The following is a 17,682-nucleotide window of genomic DNA, read 5'->3' as shown; positions in this document are numbered from 1 at the left end:
GAGATTTCTTCTTCTGGGTCTAGAGCATCTGCATTTTTAAACATTTTATTAAGGCCTCCACAATTAATCTGACTTCCTTTGATATTAATTGGATCCGATTCTAACTCTAAAAAAATCTCTTTTTAATGACATCTAACTGACTTTAGGTTTTGTTTTATTCCACCATGGTTTTTTTGAATGTCAACATGTAAATGAACCTCAGAAAATAATTACTGCTCTTGTACATGTGTTCCAACCATGCAACTTGAGAACATTCTTCCCTCGGCCACTGGTCTCCCTCCACACCTTTGCCCCCAAAATTTCCGCTTCATTCTTCTGCCCAGGGATGTGAATCTATGCGTGGAGCATGTGTTACGGCCTATGATTTCAGGTGGACCACTATAGCAGATGGCATTCCCTTGAGTAGGTAAGGATTTCTGGGCATCCACCCCTGCTAGATGCTTTGTTCTAACTTTGACAACCATTTTAAACTTTTAAATGTAGAGACCTTTTTTCCTCTTTCAACCTGTTTTTCAGTTTTATTGTTAAAGTGTCAACTAGTCTTTCACAAATGGCAGCATGTTCTGCACTTTGTCTAGTTTCCTCATGGCAGATCTAACCGTCCCTGAGATAAAACCACTTATCTTCAAGAGTTTCAAAGCCATTGACTCCTATAAAACAGCAGAATTGACCGTAATTTAAATGTTAAAGGTTTATGTGCTAAAAACTGTTAGTTATGTATGCATTTGCAATGTAGGTCTGTTTGAAAAGTTTATCCTAACTTACATGCAGGCTGAGAAGAAGGATATGAACTTCTTAGGCTGGGACAGTTAAATGACAAAAGCCACAGAATCCAACAACCTATGAAATATAATTGTTAGTAAGTATAAAGTATTATAAGAGAAATTCTCATATTGGAAGGCCTAAATGATCATATTAACAATCATATATTTATTAATAATCATAATTTTATTTTCCTATCAAATGATGAGCTCCATGACTGAAGATTAATGATGACAGCAATTTGTTGAATCGACACTGTTACACAGTAGGTTCTCAATAAATGCTCACTGGATTGAATTTAGTGTTAAATGAGAAATTTGGATTCAGTGATCCCTAATATCTCATCCTACTTTGGCCTATGATTTTGTGACTTTCTCCATAAGTAACCAGGTTAGGCTAGGCACAGTGGCTCATGCCTACAATTCCAGTGCTTTGGAGGGCTGAAATAGGTGGATCACTTGAGGCCAGGAGTTAGAGACCATCCTGGGCAACACAACAAGACCCTGACTCTACAAAAAATAAGAAAAAAAGTAGCTGGGCCTTGGCCCATGCTTGTAGTCCCAGCTACTCAGGAGGCTAAGGCAGGAGGATGGCATGAAGCCCAGGAGTTTGAGGCTGCAGTGAGCTATGATCATGCCACTGTACTTCAGGCTGGGTGACAGAGTGAGACCCTGTCTCCCTGTCTCTAAAAAGCAAGCAAACAAACAAAAAACCCAGATTAATGGACAGTGAAAAGCTTCTGCAAATGTGTATTGTCCAAAATTTTCAAACTCAAGAGATGGACTCACAAACCTCAGGGAATATTGGTAAAAGAGTCCAGACTTCACTGAAGGCCAATTTCCATATTGCATGATATACATTAATGTCAGCTGCCAAAGACAAAATAGCATGAGTTTTCATGCATTAACATTGTACCCGATATACTTTTTAAAAGTGTAATTCCACTGCTTTTAAAATTCTTCATGCATTTTCACAGCAATTATGGAAATCTCCTTTGTTCTGCATCAGTAATGATGAGCATCTTCAAGTTTATTAAGAATTAGGAAAAGCTCAGTTGAAATTATCATTCTTTCCTCTTCTTGGTTACATATGTGGGCTCAAATGAATAAAAATAAGAGCAGCTCATTTTATGTAGCATTTTAATATAAATAATATACTTCCCCAAAATATGGAATATAAAATGTATTATGGTCTTGTTTAAAAATGAAGAAACAAACTCAAAGAGACTGTCATTTAACCAGACCCACACTGTAAGTAATAAGACCAGGATTGTAAACCACTGTTTGATAATGTAGGTAGGTGGTTTTTTCTATAGCATACCACCATCCATCACAGTTCTTTATAAACTCTGTATCCATGTGTCAAGGAATTTAATCTAATCTTTGACGAAGCAGACAAAAAATATACACTGGAGAAAAGAATCTCTTTTCCATAAATGGTGCTGGGAAAACTGGATAGCTACATGCAAAAAAATGAAACTGGATCCCCACCTCTAACCTCCCACAAAAACAAATTCAAGATGGATAACAGACTTAAACTCAAGGCATGAAACCTTAAGAATTCTAGAAGAAGATGTTGGGAAGACCCTTTCAGACATTGGCCTAGGCAAAGAATTTTTGAAGAAGACCCCCAAAGCAATCATCACAGCAACAAAAATAAATAAATGGGGTCTGATCAAATTAAAAAGTTCCTTGCACAACCAAGGAAACTATCATTAGAGTGAATAGACAGCCTACAGAATGGGAGAAAATAATTGTTCTCTACACATCCAATAAAGGACTAATAAATAACAAGAATCTATCTAGAACTTAAAAAACGCAGTAAAACAAACAAACAAAAATCAAACAACCCCATCAATAAATGGGCAATAGAAATGAACAGAAAATTTTCAAAAGAAGACAGAATAATGGCCAGCAAACATATAAAAAAATGTTCAACATCTCTAATCATTAGGGAAATGCAAATCAAAACCACAATGAGATATCACCTAACCCCAGTGAGATTGGCCTCTATCAAAAAATCCCAAGACAACAAATGCTGGCGAGGATGCAGAGAGACAAGAACACTCTTACACTGTTGGTGGGACTGCAAATTAGTGCAACCTCTGTGGAAAAGAATTTGGAGATACCTCAAGGAGCTAGAAATAGAAATGCCATTTGATCCTCAATAGCAGCAGTAGGCATCTACCCCAAAGAGCAAAAGACATTCTATAGTAAAGACATTTGCACCCGAATGTTTATGGCAGCACAATTCACTGTTGAAAGATGTGGAAACAATGTAAGTGCCCATCAATTCATGAGTGGATTAATAAAATTTGGTATATGTAGACAATAGAATACTACTCAATTATAAGGAATGACAGTGATCTAGCACCTCTTATATTTTCCTGGATTGAGCCCATTATCCAAAGTGAGGTATCACAAGATCAGAAGAATAGGCTCCACTTGTACTGGCCATCAAACTGGCACTGACTGATCAACACTATGGTGCTCACATGGTCGTAATATTCTCCAGAGATGGAAGGGTTGGGGGAAATAAACTCACAACTATAGGACACGGTGTGCATGGTGGGGGGGAGGCATGCCTCTAACCCCCTCTAGGGAAAGGCAATGATATAAAATGTAACCAAAATGTTTGTACCCTCATAATATCCTGAAATAAAAAAGCAAAAACAGAAACAAAAGAAAAGAAACCCCAAATTCTAGGTTTCATTGCTTTTTGTCATTTCATGGTTCCTAGTTTTTCTGTGGTGTGAGACCTCCATAGATAAAGATCAGTTGAATGGTTCATTAAAAAAACCTTGCTTCAAAAACAAATTGTTTTCCTTTTCCTATGGCTCCCCTCCACAGGAATTAATTGTCAAATCCATCAAATATTCCTTTTAGGCCCCAGGAGACCAATAAAATCACCTGCATCTGGATTTTGATAGATTCGAATTTACAGCCCCACTAAACTGCTTATCTTCAGTTGTTGTATTTCTTTACCCCCCCATAATCAATTAATGTATATCAATTGTTTAAGAGTTTGAGAAAAACATGCCTTTGCCTGCATGTTTTATATTTTGTTAATTAAGGTCCTGACTCATTTGAGACATTCACTGTTAGAATGAAAACTAATTCTGACTTCATTATCTTTGCATACATTTTTATTTTTTACTCCTCTCATTGTGAAGGTCATGGGCAGTGTAATTGTGGAAGATGTGACTGCAAAGCAGGCTGGCATGGAAAAAAATGTGAGCACCCACGGTCCTGCCCACTGTCGGCTGAGGAGAGTATCAAGAAATGTCAGGGAAGCTCTGATCTGCCTTGCTCTGGAAGGGGTAAGTGAGGTCTCTCTCAGGGCTTGTCACTGTCTCCTAATCATATGACTCAAATGAATTCAGTTCACATATATCTTATTTAAGAAATAGGCAAGATGCCCGAATGAGGGATTATTAGTCTTTTCAGAACTAATAATAAATCCAATTTCCGTGAACAAAAGTACATGAAGAAATCTCTCTCTGTCTCTGTCTCTGTTACACACATACACATTCAGTCACTTACTCACTCACTTACTCACTCTGTCAGCCTGTGTTAGCTTTGGGGTATGTTCAATTTCAGTTCAGTTCAATTCAGTTCAGTGATACATTAAAAAAAGAAAGTTTGGATGTTTGCTTAAAGCTTTCTAAATGAGATCATCTAATTGTCCACTGACATTTGTGAAACCTCCTCAATATATTATTTTGAGGAGACTGTTGGCTTTTGAAAAAGCATTGTATAGACAGGTAGCTATGAACACGATTTTGTTGTTTTAGAAGGCATGTAGCCTCAGGTGTGTTCTTGGTATGAGATAAGTACAAATTGGAGGAGAAGGAAAACTTCATCTAGAGGAACACTGGTTCCATTCTTTTTGATTTATCAAAATAAGAAATACAATTTCATCTCTCCCACAATAATAGCAAATTAATAATATGAAATATTATTATTTTATTATATTATATATTATAATAATATATTATAATAATATATTATATTATATTATTTTATTATATATATAATATATATTTATATAATATATAATATATATTTATTATATATATTATTTTTATATATTATTATATTATTTCATATTATTTCATGAAATGCTTTGGGAAGAACTGGTAATTGAAGTTATTACAAATTTTGTTCAAGAAAGAAGAAAAGTAGAAAGACTTTCTTTACATGAATGTTAGAGGAGAAATTTAATTTTATGCTGCATTTTTCTTTTTTAAAAATGTTCTTTTTTATTGAGATATAATTCACATACCATAAAATTCACATGCAACTCAGTATTTTTAATATAATGACAGAATTACGCAACCATCACTGTTATCTAATTCTAGAGAATTTTCATTGCCACAAAAACTCCTGTACCCCGTAAGAGTCACCCCCATTGCCTTGTCCCCCAACCTCTAGAAAACATTAATCTATTTTCTGTCTCTATGGATTTACCTATTCTGAATATTCCACATAAATTGAATCATAAAGTCTGTGTTCTTTTTGCATCAGGCATTTTTCACTTAGTATACTGTTTGCAAGGTTTATCAAGGTTGTAGAATATATCAGTACTCATTTCTTTTTATGGCTGAAAATACTTCATTGTATGGATATACCTCAGTTGTTTATCCATTCGTCAGTTGATGAACATTTGAGCATGGGTGGTTTCTACTTTTTGATCATTATGAGTCATGCTGTTTGAATGTCTATGTGCAAATTTTCACATGAACATGTGTTTTAATTTCTTTGGGGTTTATATCTAAGAGTAGAATTGCTGAGTCATATGTTGACACTAGGTTTACCTTTTTGAGGTAATGCAAAACTGTCTTTAAAATGGCCATACTGTTTTCCATTCCCACCAACACTGTATGAAGGTTCCAATTTCTGCACATCCTTGACATTGCTTGTCTGTCCTTTTGATCACTTATAGTTATAAGAAAACTTTCTTTATATAGAAAACTCCCTAAAGTCTCCAAGATTATTTGTACCAGAGAGTAGGATATGGGTAGAAAGAATGTTTTTTTTTAATTTCAGAAATATTTTTCTGACTAGCCCTGTGTTTCACCAATAACACAAGACAGGAACCACTCTTCTATTTATGTTAATAATATTGTCATTATACTGCTGAGTAAGCCTAGCATGCTTTTAAAGTAATAAAGATTAAAGTTAGTGTCCCTCAGACTACTCTTGTTTACCCACACTCACAATCTACAGCCAAAAATAAGTTATTTTACATTTACCAAAAGCTTTATCTATTGTGCCCAGCCATGTAAAAAAAAGAAAAAGAAAGAAAGAAAGAAAATAGAAAAACAAAACAAAACAAAACAAAACATAGGAAAGCTAATCAGTGTCTCTTTTTATTAAAAATACGTGTATCTTTTCAAAAATGTGTTGTAATACTTGGACAATTCTACTCCAAATTGAAAAGCTTGGGAGGCAAAGAAAATAACTTTATCTCAGAAATAGATTTTTGTTCTTGAGAAAACTCTTCCAGTTATATTTACTTTAGAAAAGTTTAGGTACAGTAATTTTTGTTATCTTAAAGTGATAAAGCACAGGGAGGTCCGATATCTTAAAACCTATAAAGTCAAGAGACTTGCATTCTGCAAAATTATTAAAACTGCAAGTGGTTATGTCATTAATAGAAGTAAATAGAACAGAAACTATTAATAATAGGGATGTGTGCTTATTTTTCAAAATGAAAACAATTGGACAAAATTTATTCAGTTTTACAAATGTTTTTATACCTTGAGGTGAAAATTGACAAATTATATAATAGAAAATTAAGATATTTTATAAACGTATGAACTATCTCTCAAATACAGAAAATCACTTTAAGTGTATACTTGAACCAATGATTTTTCATTTGTCTAATATTTTTAATATATAGAACAAGTACAAGAAAATTATCATGGATATATATATATATATATATATATATCAACCTTTAATAAACTCCAGCTAGATTTGCTCTTCTAACACATATTTTTTTCCCATCTTTCTTGAGATTTGCTAACTTACCTAGCTACCATTTTAAGTCAGAGTATTTTTAAAGCATATTTGTTTAAAGTTGTTGAATACATGTGTAGAATTATGATTGAAACAAATTTATAGTTCATGTAAGCCTCTAGCGGTACTTTAAAGATAAATAATAAGCTTCACTAGTCACCTCATACAGAAATGAAGGTGTTGGTGAATGAAGGGATTTCCCAGGGAATGATAACGAAACAGAAGATTTTTGAGAATGAAAACCAAGAATTCACTACTGCCAGCCTAGTGCTTGGATCAGTGGTCAGAGACCCTTCTTTTCTTGTGGTGCTACATCTGCACACTCATCGGCACTGGATTATTATTATTATTATTTTTTTTTTTGAGACAGAGTCTCACTTTGTTGTCCAGGCTAGAGTGAGTGTCGTGGAGTCAGCCTCGCTCACAGCAACCTCAAACTCCTGGGCTCAAACGATCCTTCTGCCTCAGCCTCTCGAGTAGCTGGGACTACAGGCATGTGCCACCATGCCTGGCTAATTTTTTCTATATATATTAGTTGGTCAATTAATTTCTTTCTATTTATAGTAGAGACTGGGTCTCGCTCTCACTCAGGCTGGTTTTGAACTCCTGACCTCGAGCAATCCGCCCGCCTCGGCCTCCCAGAGAGCTAGGATTACAGGCGTGAGCCACCTCGCCCAGCCATGCACTGGATATTTTGAAGCAAATGGCCAATATGAAAACTTTTAAAGGATTAGTTTTGCCATTTATGAATGAAGACCGCAGCTGTGGTTACATGAGTGCGGAAAGCAATTACAAGGCCCATCAGTTCCTAAGCCTGATAGTCTCATCAGCTCACCAGCTGGGGCAAAATTAAAAAATAAAAAATCTCCTGGTAGAATGTATGGAAGCTCTTCGGGGCCCAAGTGAAGGCATTTTTTTTTTTAAATTAAAAATTAAATTAGATTACTTGCTTCTGCTAGTGATGACTAAGTGTGATCATTGTGTGTGTGTGTGTGTGTGTTTTAATTTCAAAGTATTATGGGAGTACAAATGTTTTTGGTTAGAAGGGCTGCTTTTTTAATGCTTGAGTCAAGGTTATAAGTGTGCCTGTCACCCAGTTAGTGTCCACTGTACCCGTTAGGTAGGTTTTCGCCCATCCCCTCCTCCCCACTCCTCCCCTCCATTGATTTCCATTCTATGCACATGTGCTCTCATCAGTTGGTTCCAATTTAATAGTGAGTACATGTGGTGTTTGTTTCTCCATTCTTTAGATACTTGTAGGGGAATAGGTTAGATGAAATTCTAAATTATCTGTTTTTCCTGTAGTTCCTTGATTTCTATTCCTTATTTTCTTATTTACCTTTTCACTTAATTAGATGTACCTTGTACAACTAATTGAATATAGATATTCGATTATTCATTGTAATTTCAGCTCTTGGGAGTAGAGATGGGGAACCACTTTCTGTATTCTTATATCAATGTTCTACTCAAAAACTATAACTATAATGGCATATGATACGCTACCCATAAGTTTTAAATGCTTCCTGACTTACAAATACATTTTTATTATTTTGAGGTTCTCCTGAGTATTAGTCTGGCTTTGGTCAAAAAATGTGAGCAAAAGTGACATGTGTCTCATGTGAGCAGAAGCCTTATGAGGCAGTGAAAGATTTGCCGTCCTCTCTTTCGCTGTGGTGTGAGGATTTGCAATGCTTGAGATAGTGGCTGATCCATTTGCCTGCATTTCTGAATGAGGACGGTTAGCAGAAACCTCTGCTGACCCACCAAAGGCCTGCAACATGAGGGAGAGAGAGATTTTTGTTGTTTTTAGCAAGTGAGATTTTGGAGTTGTTTGTTATTGCAGCAGAACTCTTCACTGATACTCTCTTCCACATACAAAATTTAGGGAATAAAGTTAAGCCAAAGTAAACAAACGAGCAAACACAATAGAAATCACACTATAAACAGTTGAGGTTTCTAGCTATATATTTATATTATCATTATCAATATACAAATAAAAATAAATATAAATATTCATGTATTTTACAAATGATGTATTTATGATATTCTGTCAACAGAGTTTATGTGCACTTATTCAATAGGTGAAAATGCTAAGACTATTGAATGCATTTTGTTAAATTTTCTAAAAACACAATGAGGTAGGAAGAAGTAAAATTATTCTCTTTATAGAAAAAGAAATAGGAAGTTTGAAGAGTCTCCGATCTTATATAATAAGTTCTGAAGGCACAATTTATTAATAAAAAAACTTTTAATACAGGCTTCCCTGACTCCAGATCTGCTGTTATAGATAATTTACAGGTTCTTTTAACATACCAATTTCCTGAACAATATATAATAAATGTGCTTCCATGTTACAAATATAATTCCGCAAAAACATTGAAATGGCTGCATATATTCCATTATATGGTTGTAGCAAAATAATTTCATCCTCTTTTATTAGCCATGTATATTGTCTCTTATTTGATTCAAGTTCTAAGTGTCATACATTCTTGTAGCAGATTTGTGTATAAATCCTTAGTACTAAGTCTTGGCTGTGAAATGCATAGATCTAAATAAAAATAGGTTAAATCTTTTGAATAAAAACATGCCCAAACAATCTGTAATCTCTAGAAAAATTGTCCCAGTATACCTTCCTACCAGGAGCAGAAGAGAGGTTCTCTTCACCCATCAGTAGTGACAGTTTAGGTAATCTGTTAGCCCTTCTTGATGTATTTTGCTCTTAGTGTTATAAACTTTTGCCATTTATCAAACTCCTTTCATTGACTTTTATTAGCATCAAAACAAATGATTTATCTGCAGGCATTATTATTCAGAGGCTTGTGGTTTGCAGTGTTTGCCGCCTTTGATCATCATTTGTCCTTGTGGCTAAATCATTTTTTGTCTGGTCCTGCAGTCCCATGTGCCTTTGTTGTCTGTCCTCTGTGCCCTTTGGTTTTCTTTTATCAGGCTTGTTCTAAGAGGCATGGCATATGTTCTAGTTCCTTAAACACATAACCATACACTCCCATAAGGGAAGGTATGAACCGGAGGAGGAATGATAAATTGAGGATAATTATTTAATAGTGTACCTTCTAGAAAAAAGAAACCATGTCCTCATTTTTATCAATTAGTATGCTTTAATTAATGAATTAAGCAAATTCTTTCAATTCCCTCACCTATGAATATACTTTCAAAGAATAATAGCATGCCAAATTCCCACCATCTGGAGATTTTTCAGTTGAAGTCATAGTTTATCTCTCGCTTTTATTGACAAAGCACATCTTCAGATTTTCCCATTTTGTTTATCAGAGTAATTTTCATGCATGTTTTCTTTTTTTAGCATATATTTTTTTAACTCTGTGATTTTGGACAACTGAATCATTACTGGTCTTATTCATGTTTGCAGAGATGTTATTAATTTGGAACAAAGAGAAAGTTAAAAATTGGAAGTCCTCCAAACATTTTCAATTATGCACCATACCACATATAGTGATTTTGATTATACTTTTAAAATATTCTGTGGCGTAATTAACTATCTTATGGCCAGTTAACTGCTGCAGAAAAGGCACTAAGTGTTCGGGTGACAAGGCAACCTGGTGTGTCTTCTCTCAAGTAGCACTTTGAGAAAGCAAGTGAGATTCAGATTTACCCTGCTCCGAGTGTCCTGTTAGATTGATCTGCCGTGTCTGCCAGAGCTAGAGGGCCCTGGAATAGTCATGCACTAAATTATGGTGTTTCAAACCTAGTTTTTATAAACTATAGTCAAAGATGACAAAGAAATGACTCTGCAAAATTAACTTCTTTACTATTCCTTATCCAAGAGAACGGTTCTGCTTTTAGTGTGCATCAAATGGGGAGCAATAGAAATGAATTTGTGAATCTTGTCAGAAGCAAAAGTCTGGACCTTGGCATGCTACAGACATTAAATGATAAATTATCTTGAGACCACCAGGGAGGCTTTCGTGTGTTTTTGAGCATGCTTTAAACTTATGGCACTCACTGTGATGGCTTTCGGATACTCTACTACCATGCAGTGACCAATAATAATAATAATATAGTTTCTAGAAATCGAGGAACCTGTATATTATTTGCTTTCTTTGTCTTCACAAAAACTCAGTAGAATGTCTTAAACTGTATATGCATCCTACATTTCATAAAACCCCAGGAATATAATTGTTATTTATTATGACTTTATTAAAGATAGTACTGAGACAAAAAGATTGGGATCAAGGGAGAACTAAATGGAGTGCCCCCAGCATCCTTTCTCTATGTCTTCGTGTTGTACTTGGATTCTGTGTGTTGGGACACTGAGTATTCACAAAGGGGTGGCCACAGGTGCAGGTGCTCAGAACTGGTGGTCTACTTGAAGGTCCCGGTTAAATCCAGTATTAAATCTCTCAGTTGTACGATGAAGCAGCATTTACTAAACTAAAGACATAATTCGCATACATCAAAGGGAGTTGCTAAACAGAATGGAAAGAGCCATGATAAATAGGAGAGAAGATCTCATACAAGGTGATTATTCAGGGTCTCTCCTTTCCAGTGAATAATTATTTATGTTCCTTATTTGTCCTATTTTGTTTTATCTCACCTTTCTTCTTGCTGTTTTTATATTTAACAGAACAAAGAGAAAAAGAAGAAATTCAGGTGCTGAATTGAATAATTTTTATGTTTTTAAAAGATGATAGTAAATAATTTAATGAAAAACATTAAACAGTATTTTTTGAATTACCTGAGGTTTTTCTAATCCATAGTCCAGAAAGCTGTATCACTACCAAGTAAGACAGAATAGTTTTTCATGTTCCCATCAACAGTCTTTATCTATGGCAACAGAACATTTGTATCAAAGATAGGAATTGATCGAAATAGACATTTTTGTTACATTTTGCAGCATTTTTATGTAGCAAATTGAAAACCAGTGAAATTCTTTGGTTAAGAAAACTTCCTAGTAACGACTGAAACAAATATTTTCACAATCCATTTGAAATGAAAATAGAAAATTGGACATGAATTCAATTTCAATTTCTTTAAGCAAGCTTAAAATGACATGTGTGACAACTATGACAATTCTGTTACTAAGAGTATTTATTTCTATTATAAAACTAAAATTGTAGTGGAGGTTGTAGTGTGGCACTCTAGCAATTATTTACCTGATTTTATTCACTATAAACAGGCAAACCACATACTTTTAGTGGGAAACAATTTGGTCTTGTTATCAGCCATAATCTTCATGGAATCATACTCTCAACAGATCTTCTTTTAAATAGAAAATCAATGAGACAGAGTGTCATCACTTTGTCCAGTCTTTAGAGTCATATAGCTAGCTGATCAGAACCCTATGATTTCCCTATTGTATACACAAGATGTTGTTAGAAATTAATAGGGCCCATAGTTGTGCCTCAGTTGCAAAATGATTGTAGATACTTAATATATATTCACATTATAGCATATAGACAACATAGGCATCATATTTTCAGAAATGATGTTGCTTATCATATTCACTCAAATCTAATGTTTATTCATCACCCTACCATGTATGTGCTAAGCTAGGGGTCAGGAAACTAGGGCTAGTCGGCCTGTATTCTGTTTTTGTAAATAAAGGTCAATTAGAACACAGCCATGTTCACTTGTTTACATATGGCTGCTTTCTTGCTACAGTGGAAACTTGGAGTAGTTATCACAGAGAGTGCATGGCCCACGAAGCCTGAAATTTTATTATCTAGCCCCTTGCAGAAAAAGTTTGCTGACCTCTGTTCTAAGCATTTGGGATAAATGTGACAAAGGTATTGGGAAAAGGGATTGAGAGTCTTGAGAGGCCAAGGAGGAAGATATTATTTGCTCTATTTAGGTGCAAATACAGCTTCATGAAATGTGTGAGGCAAGAATAGAGTCTGTAGAGATGAGTAGCATTAGACAAATAATGACTTAGAAAGAAGAGCATTCCAAGTAGAGGAACAGCATGGGCAGAAATTCTGAGCTAAGAAGGGAATAACTTGCATGAAGAACAGGAAGTAAACTCACGGTCCATGGCATGTAAAGACTAAGAAAGCGGTGAGAGACAGCCTCGGGGCAAATATATTACCCCTTCCCCACTACCCACTCCCAAGGTTGTGATAGGTTTTAGACAGAAAAGAGCAACTTCTTTGCAGTGCTTTTTTCTCATAATTGTCTTATGGGGTTAATTGTTAGTAAGAAGGACACACATTGTAAGTGCAGATTGTAATGACACTAAAACAATGACATGGAAACTCCAGGTTAATGACCAAGTTTAGTATAACTAATTTTGCCAAGATAATCTTTCCATGAACAAGACAAATACTTTATTATCCTCTCATGTGCCTTTCTGCCCCTCATATCATGTTTACTTATCTACTGACAGAGTATGAGCAAAGACACACAGATCCAAATTGTTTTTATTCAAAGTCATTCATATCAGCAAAGTATTAAAATGACAAGTGATTAGCAGTCTGATTAGTATTTTGACGCTCCTATTATCTAGATATTGGATATGTATACACAAACCTACAGGTTTTAAATGGCAAAGGAGCATCTTGTTGCAGTTAGGTGAGCAGGCCCTGACGTAGTCTGAGTTCTGTCATAGCCAGCTGTGTGACCCAGCAAGTCACAGGCTAAAATGACAGTAGGACCCTTCTCGCTCACTTTTTGAACTTAGCTCCGTAAGTCTGCCTTCCCTCCCTTTCACTTCTGTCTGCAGTAAGTGACTGTGACTCTGTGTTCTGACTCTTTTAGACCCCTAGATTTTATATCTGCTCTCATGGACACTATTCATCGTCACAGCAGACTTTGTGTCTGGTTTCGCATAGCTAACTATACAGACGGAGATATGACTACTCCTCATGAAAACCGTGTGACTAACCCATTACTCTTTCACATTCTGCTTTCTATCAAGTGTCTGTTTTGGTGCGGAGTCATGTATTCTTCAGTTATGGCATCCTTTCATTTGGAATGTAATAATTAAGATGGATGAGATTTTAGTTCTCCATAAATATTTATTTCTTGTGTAATGCCTATTATTTGGATAAAGGAGGAAAGACAGGATTCTTTGGCTTCCTATTTAAATTTCTAAATAATTTTGGCCTCTTTACTGTTCAAAATATTCATGCCATGTGGATGCTGATAAATAATACCAAATGGCTTCTCATAGTACTGTTGTGAGCCATTTAAGGTTTGGATGGTCCCTAGAATGATATAGCAAATATTTTGAGGTCATGTAGAAAGTCCATTACAAAGATGTTTACTCCCTTGCCAGAATTCTTCCCAAATCCCTGTATTGCACAATAGCTAACTGAAGGAGGTTAAAAGGAATGTGAAAAATAATTTAAGACAGTATATATTGCTTGGAAAGGTCTCTCACACTGCTTCCTCTAATTTGCTGGGAGCCCCGGTATGGTTAATGCTACTAATGAATTACAGTTGCAATACTGAGACACAATTGTCCTCTTGAGTGTAGTTCATTGTAATTATGAAAGAGGTGGCAGCAAAGTCCAAGTGGCATAAGTCATGCTTGATTTTAGATACATTCTTCTGGATGATTCCAGTACCTAAAGAGAGAAATCCAGAGGGATTATATTAAATAGTCTTCAGGCAAGGCTTTTTAGTAAATAAGATTTTGGATGTGTTAGGAGGCCTGGAGTCTTGTGACTGCACAGGGGTGTGACAGGGCCAGCACATGCTGACACCGTTCACCCCGTTCACGAGTGTTACTTCACTCTTCACTGGAATGGTCCCCAGAAACTCCAATTACATGTATCATCTGCGCATAGAGACTCACACCTACTGCCAATGTTGTGCCTTCCCTTGGCATCTGGAGCCATATCAAGTCAGCCAATTTCTGATAGTGAGGACACTCACCTCCGAGGGTGCAGGACTGAAAGAGATGACCACGTGTCAAGGTGACAGTCACCTCATGGAGCAGATGCTCTCACACCACTTATTGTTGGTGTGACTCTGGAGAGTTGTGTATTTTTTAAAAAACTTTTTGGACCCTCAATTATATTATCTTTAAAAGTGGAGTTACAACTACTGCTCTGTTTCCTCTCAAAAGCTGCTGTTAGGGACAATTAAAATAGTATATGTGAAATTTGTGTGTTAACTTTAAACTAACATGCAATTGTAAGAGACAAGGACACAGAATGTAACAGAGAAAATGAGATCAATATTCATTTATTCATTCATCCAATCACTGGATATTTATTGGGATCCTACTATGTGCCTAGAACCATTCTAGGTGCTCATAATAGAATAATAAACAAGGCAGTCAATGCTGTAGAGCTTCTAGTGGGTTTGGGAAGAGAAGTTTAACCAGAAAGCAAATAATGTTGGTGGTGCTGTGAAAAGGAAATGAAGATAATATGACAAAGTGGCCAAGGTTGAGTTTGGGGGCTGCTCTAGTTACAGTGGTCAGGGAACCTCTCTGAGGAGGTCATGTTTGGCCAGATTTGAACACTGCAAGCAGGCCAAGTAAGAACTCAGGGAAGATAACCAGAGGAAACAGGGGGAAAATGGTTTATATAAATTTCATAGTCAAGCTTTGTCCTTAAAGAATTCATAGAGGAGATGAGGACAATTAGAGTTTGTAGAAATATTTTTTAAAATACCAATGCCAAGTTCCCACCTGATTTAATTCATCTGCTGTAGGGCCTGGGCAACAGGGATTTTAACAGCTCCCTGGGTGATCCTACGGTTGCAGTCACATTAAGAATCGCAGCTCTGCAGGGTTGTGTAATGCGCTCTGCGGCAGGAGAATGGACGCTTTAGTTGGTGACCTACTTCCCACTGCGTAAACAAGGTTTCAGAGAGTGCTTCAAAGTTGCATAAAACTTACTGTTGTGTGGGGTCTTTGCCCAATGCTTTGTTGAATAGATGAGAAAGAAGTGAGGCAGGGGAACCAGGGGTGGGTGGAGAAGAAAGAGAAAGGGGAGAGGGAATGGAGAGGAGGCGAGGAGCTCTTGAACAATGAACAACGTTGGGTACATTCTAACACTGGCAGAATTGCAGGACAATGATGTTTATTTATTTATTTATTTTTTATTTATTTATTTTTATTTCGGAATATTATGGGGGTACAGATTTTAAGGTTTCAATAAGGGCAATGATGTTTTGAAGATAGAAGATAGTTGGCTGAAACACATTTTGGGTTTTCACCATAGGTAATTTTTAGATTGAAGGATATGGAGGAATCTACATAGCCATTTTTTCTGGAATAACTGTGATAATATTTAATAATGAAATACTGTTTAGTTCTGTTGCCACAAGTGCACTAATAAACTACTTTCCATGTTGTCTTTTTTTTTTTCTGCACATATTATCTTATGTCATGAGGAAGGGAATTCCCAGGATTATATTTTCCTTATTAATGAAACTAAGATTTTTGTGGATAGCTCTGAGTAAGTCCAATTTGAGCACATTTTCCATTATTTAATCAAAGAATTGACCAACTGATTTTTATTGGCTCCCTGGGACATTTTCTCTGGTCAGACTTTCCATTTGATTGGCTGCTCAGCTAATTGCTTGTCTGGTTCATAACCAAGATTTTGTTTGGACGTTTATAGACACCATAAGTAGGGACACTTTGGAGAAGTGATGCACATGCTTGGGGAGCAATTAGCCAATTTGAGATTGGCAATAAAACCACCGCACATAGTCCAAAGGCTACTCAGGACCTGTGCTAGGAAACACCCTAGATAAAGTTATGCTTGTCCTCAGATGCCCTCCCTGAAACCCTTTTTATGCATAGTGTCTCTTTGAAGAGCCTGTCTTTAAAGAATCTGTTCCACAGTGACTGCTTGTGATCCACAGTTGAGGTCCATCCCACCCCCACCTGTCAGATTCCTGCAGCTGCTGAAACAAATTCCCACAAACTGGGTGGCTTAAAAAACAGAAGTTTATTCTCTCACCAGTCCGGAGATCAGAAGTCTGAAATCAAGGTGTCAGAAGGGCCACAACGGATAGAGGGGAAAATCCTCCCTCCCTTGCCTGTTCCAATTTCTGGTGGCTTCTGGCATTCCTTGGCTTGTGGCATTATAACTCCAATCTCAGTCTCTGTCTTTACAAACCCACCTTCCTACCTCTCCCTGTGTCTAAATCTCCTTCTCCTTTTTCCTTGAAGATACTAGTCATTGGATTTAGGGCCCACCCTAAATCCAGGATTAATTATCTCCAAGTCTTTAACTAATTACATCTAGAAAGATCCTATTTCCAAACAAAGTAACATCCTGAGGTTCTGGGTAGACATGAATGTTGGGAGGACATTATTCAACTCATTACAGCCCCTTAGTGGACATTTATTCAGAAAATGAATTCATAGGCATTTATTCAGAAAATGAATTTCTTATCTATCATGTGCTAGTTTCTGTACTGAGTGATGGACATTACTATAGTCTGAATGTTTGTGTCCTCCCCAAAATGTATATTCGAAAGCTAGCCCCCAAGTGGAAGTTATTAGAAAGTGTAGGGCCTTAGGGAGGTAATTAGGTCATGAGGGTGGAGTCCTTGTGAAAGGGAATAAAAGAGACCCTAGAGACTCTGCCAGTGTCTTGCTCTTGGACTTCCCAGCTTCCAGAACTTTAAGGTATAAATTTCTGTTTTTCATAAGTACTCATCCTGTGTTGTTTTTTTATAGCAACCTGAATAGACTAAGACAGGTGTCAGAGTTGAATTAGACACAGCATAGAAAAGGTAAAACATAACTCATTACAGGAGAGTGTAGTCAATGCTCTGATGGAAGTATGACTCCTGGGCTCTGCAGGCGTGGAGGAGGAGTGACCTCTGGCTGGGGAATTGAGAAAGTGGGTAAGGGAAATCTTGAGAGGTCAGAGGTTTGCTCTTGCAGAAGGGGAAAGAAGATTTCCAAGATAGGAAATCACGTCGGGAGGCACAGAAAGATGAAAGAATATGT

General features: G+C 36.4%; 1 protein-coding gene across 1 annotated transcript in view; it reads left to right on the top strand.

The window, feature by feature from the left end:
- The window catches only part of ITGBL1 (integrin subunit beta like 1), a 221,181-nt gene that overhangs the window by 127,883 nt on the left and 75,616 nt on the right, over positions 1–17,682 (top strand). The window contains exon 7 of the mRNA XM_012751850.3: positions 3,935–4,081. Coding sequence (XP_012607304.2) covers positions 3,935–4,081 — 147 coding nt within the window. The remainder of the gene's footprint in view (positions 1–3,934; positions 4,082–17,682) is intronic.

This window comes from Microcebus murinus, chromosome 13 (genome assembly GCF_040939455.1).
Source record: "Microcebus murinus isolate Inina chromosome 13, M.murinus_Inina_mat1.0, whole genome shotgun sequence".
NCBI lineage: Eukaryota > Metazoa > Chordata > Mammalia > Primates > Cheirogaleidae > Microcebus > Microcebus murinus.
This window is presented reverse-complemented; position numbering and strand designations above follow the sequence as displayed.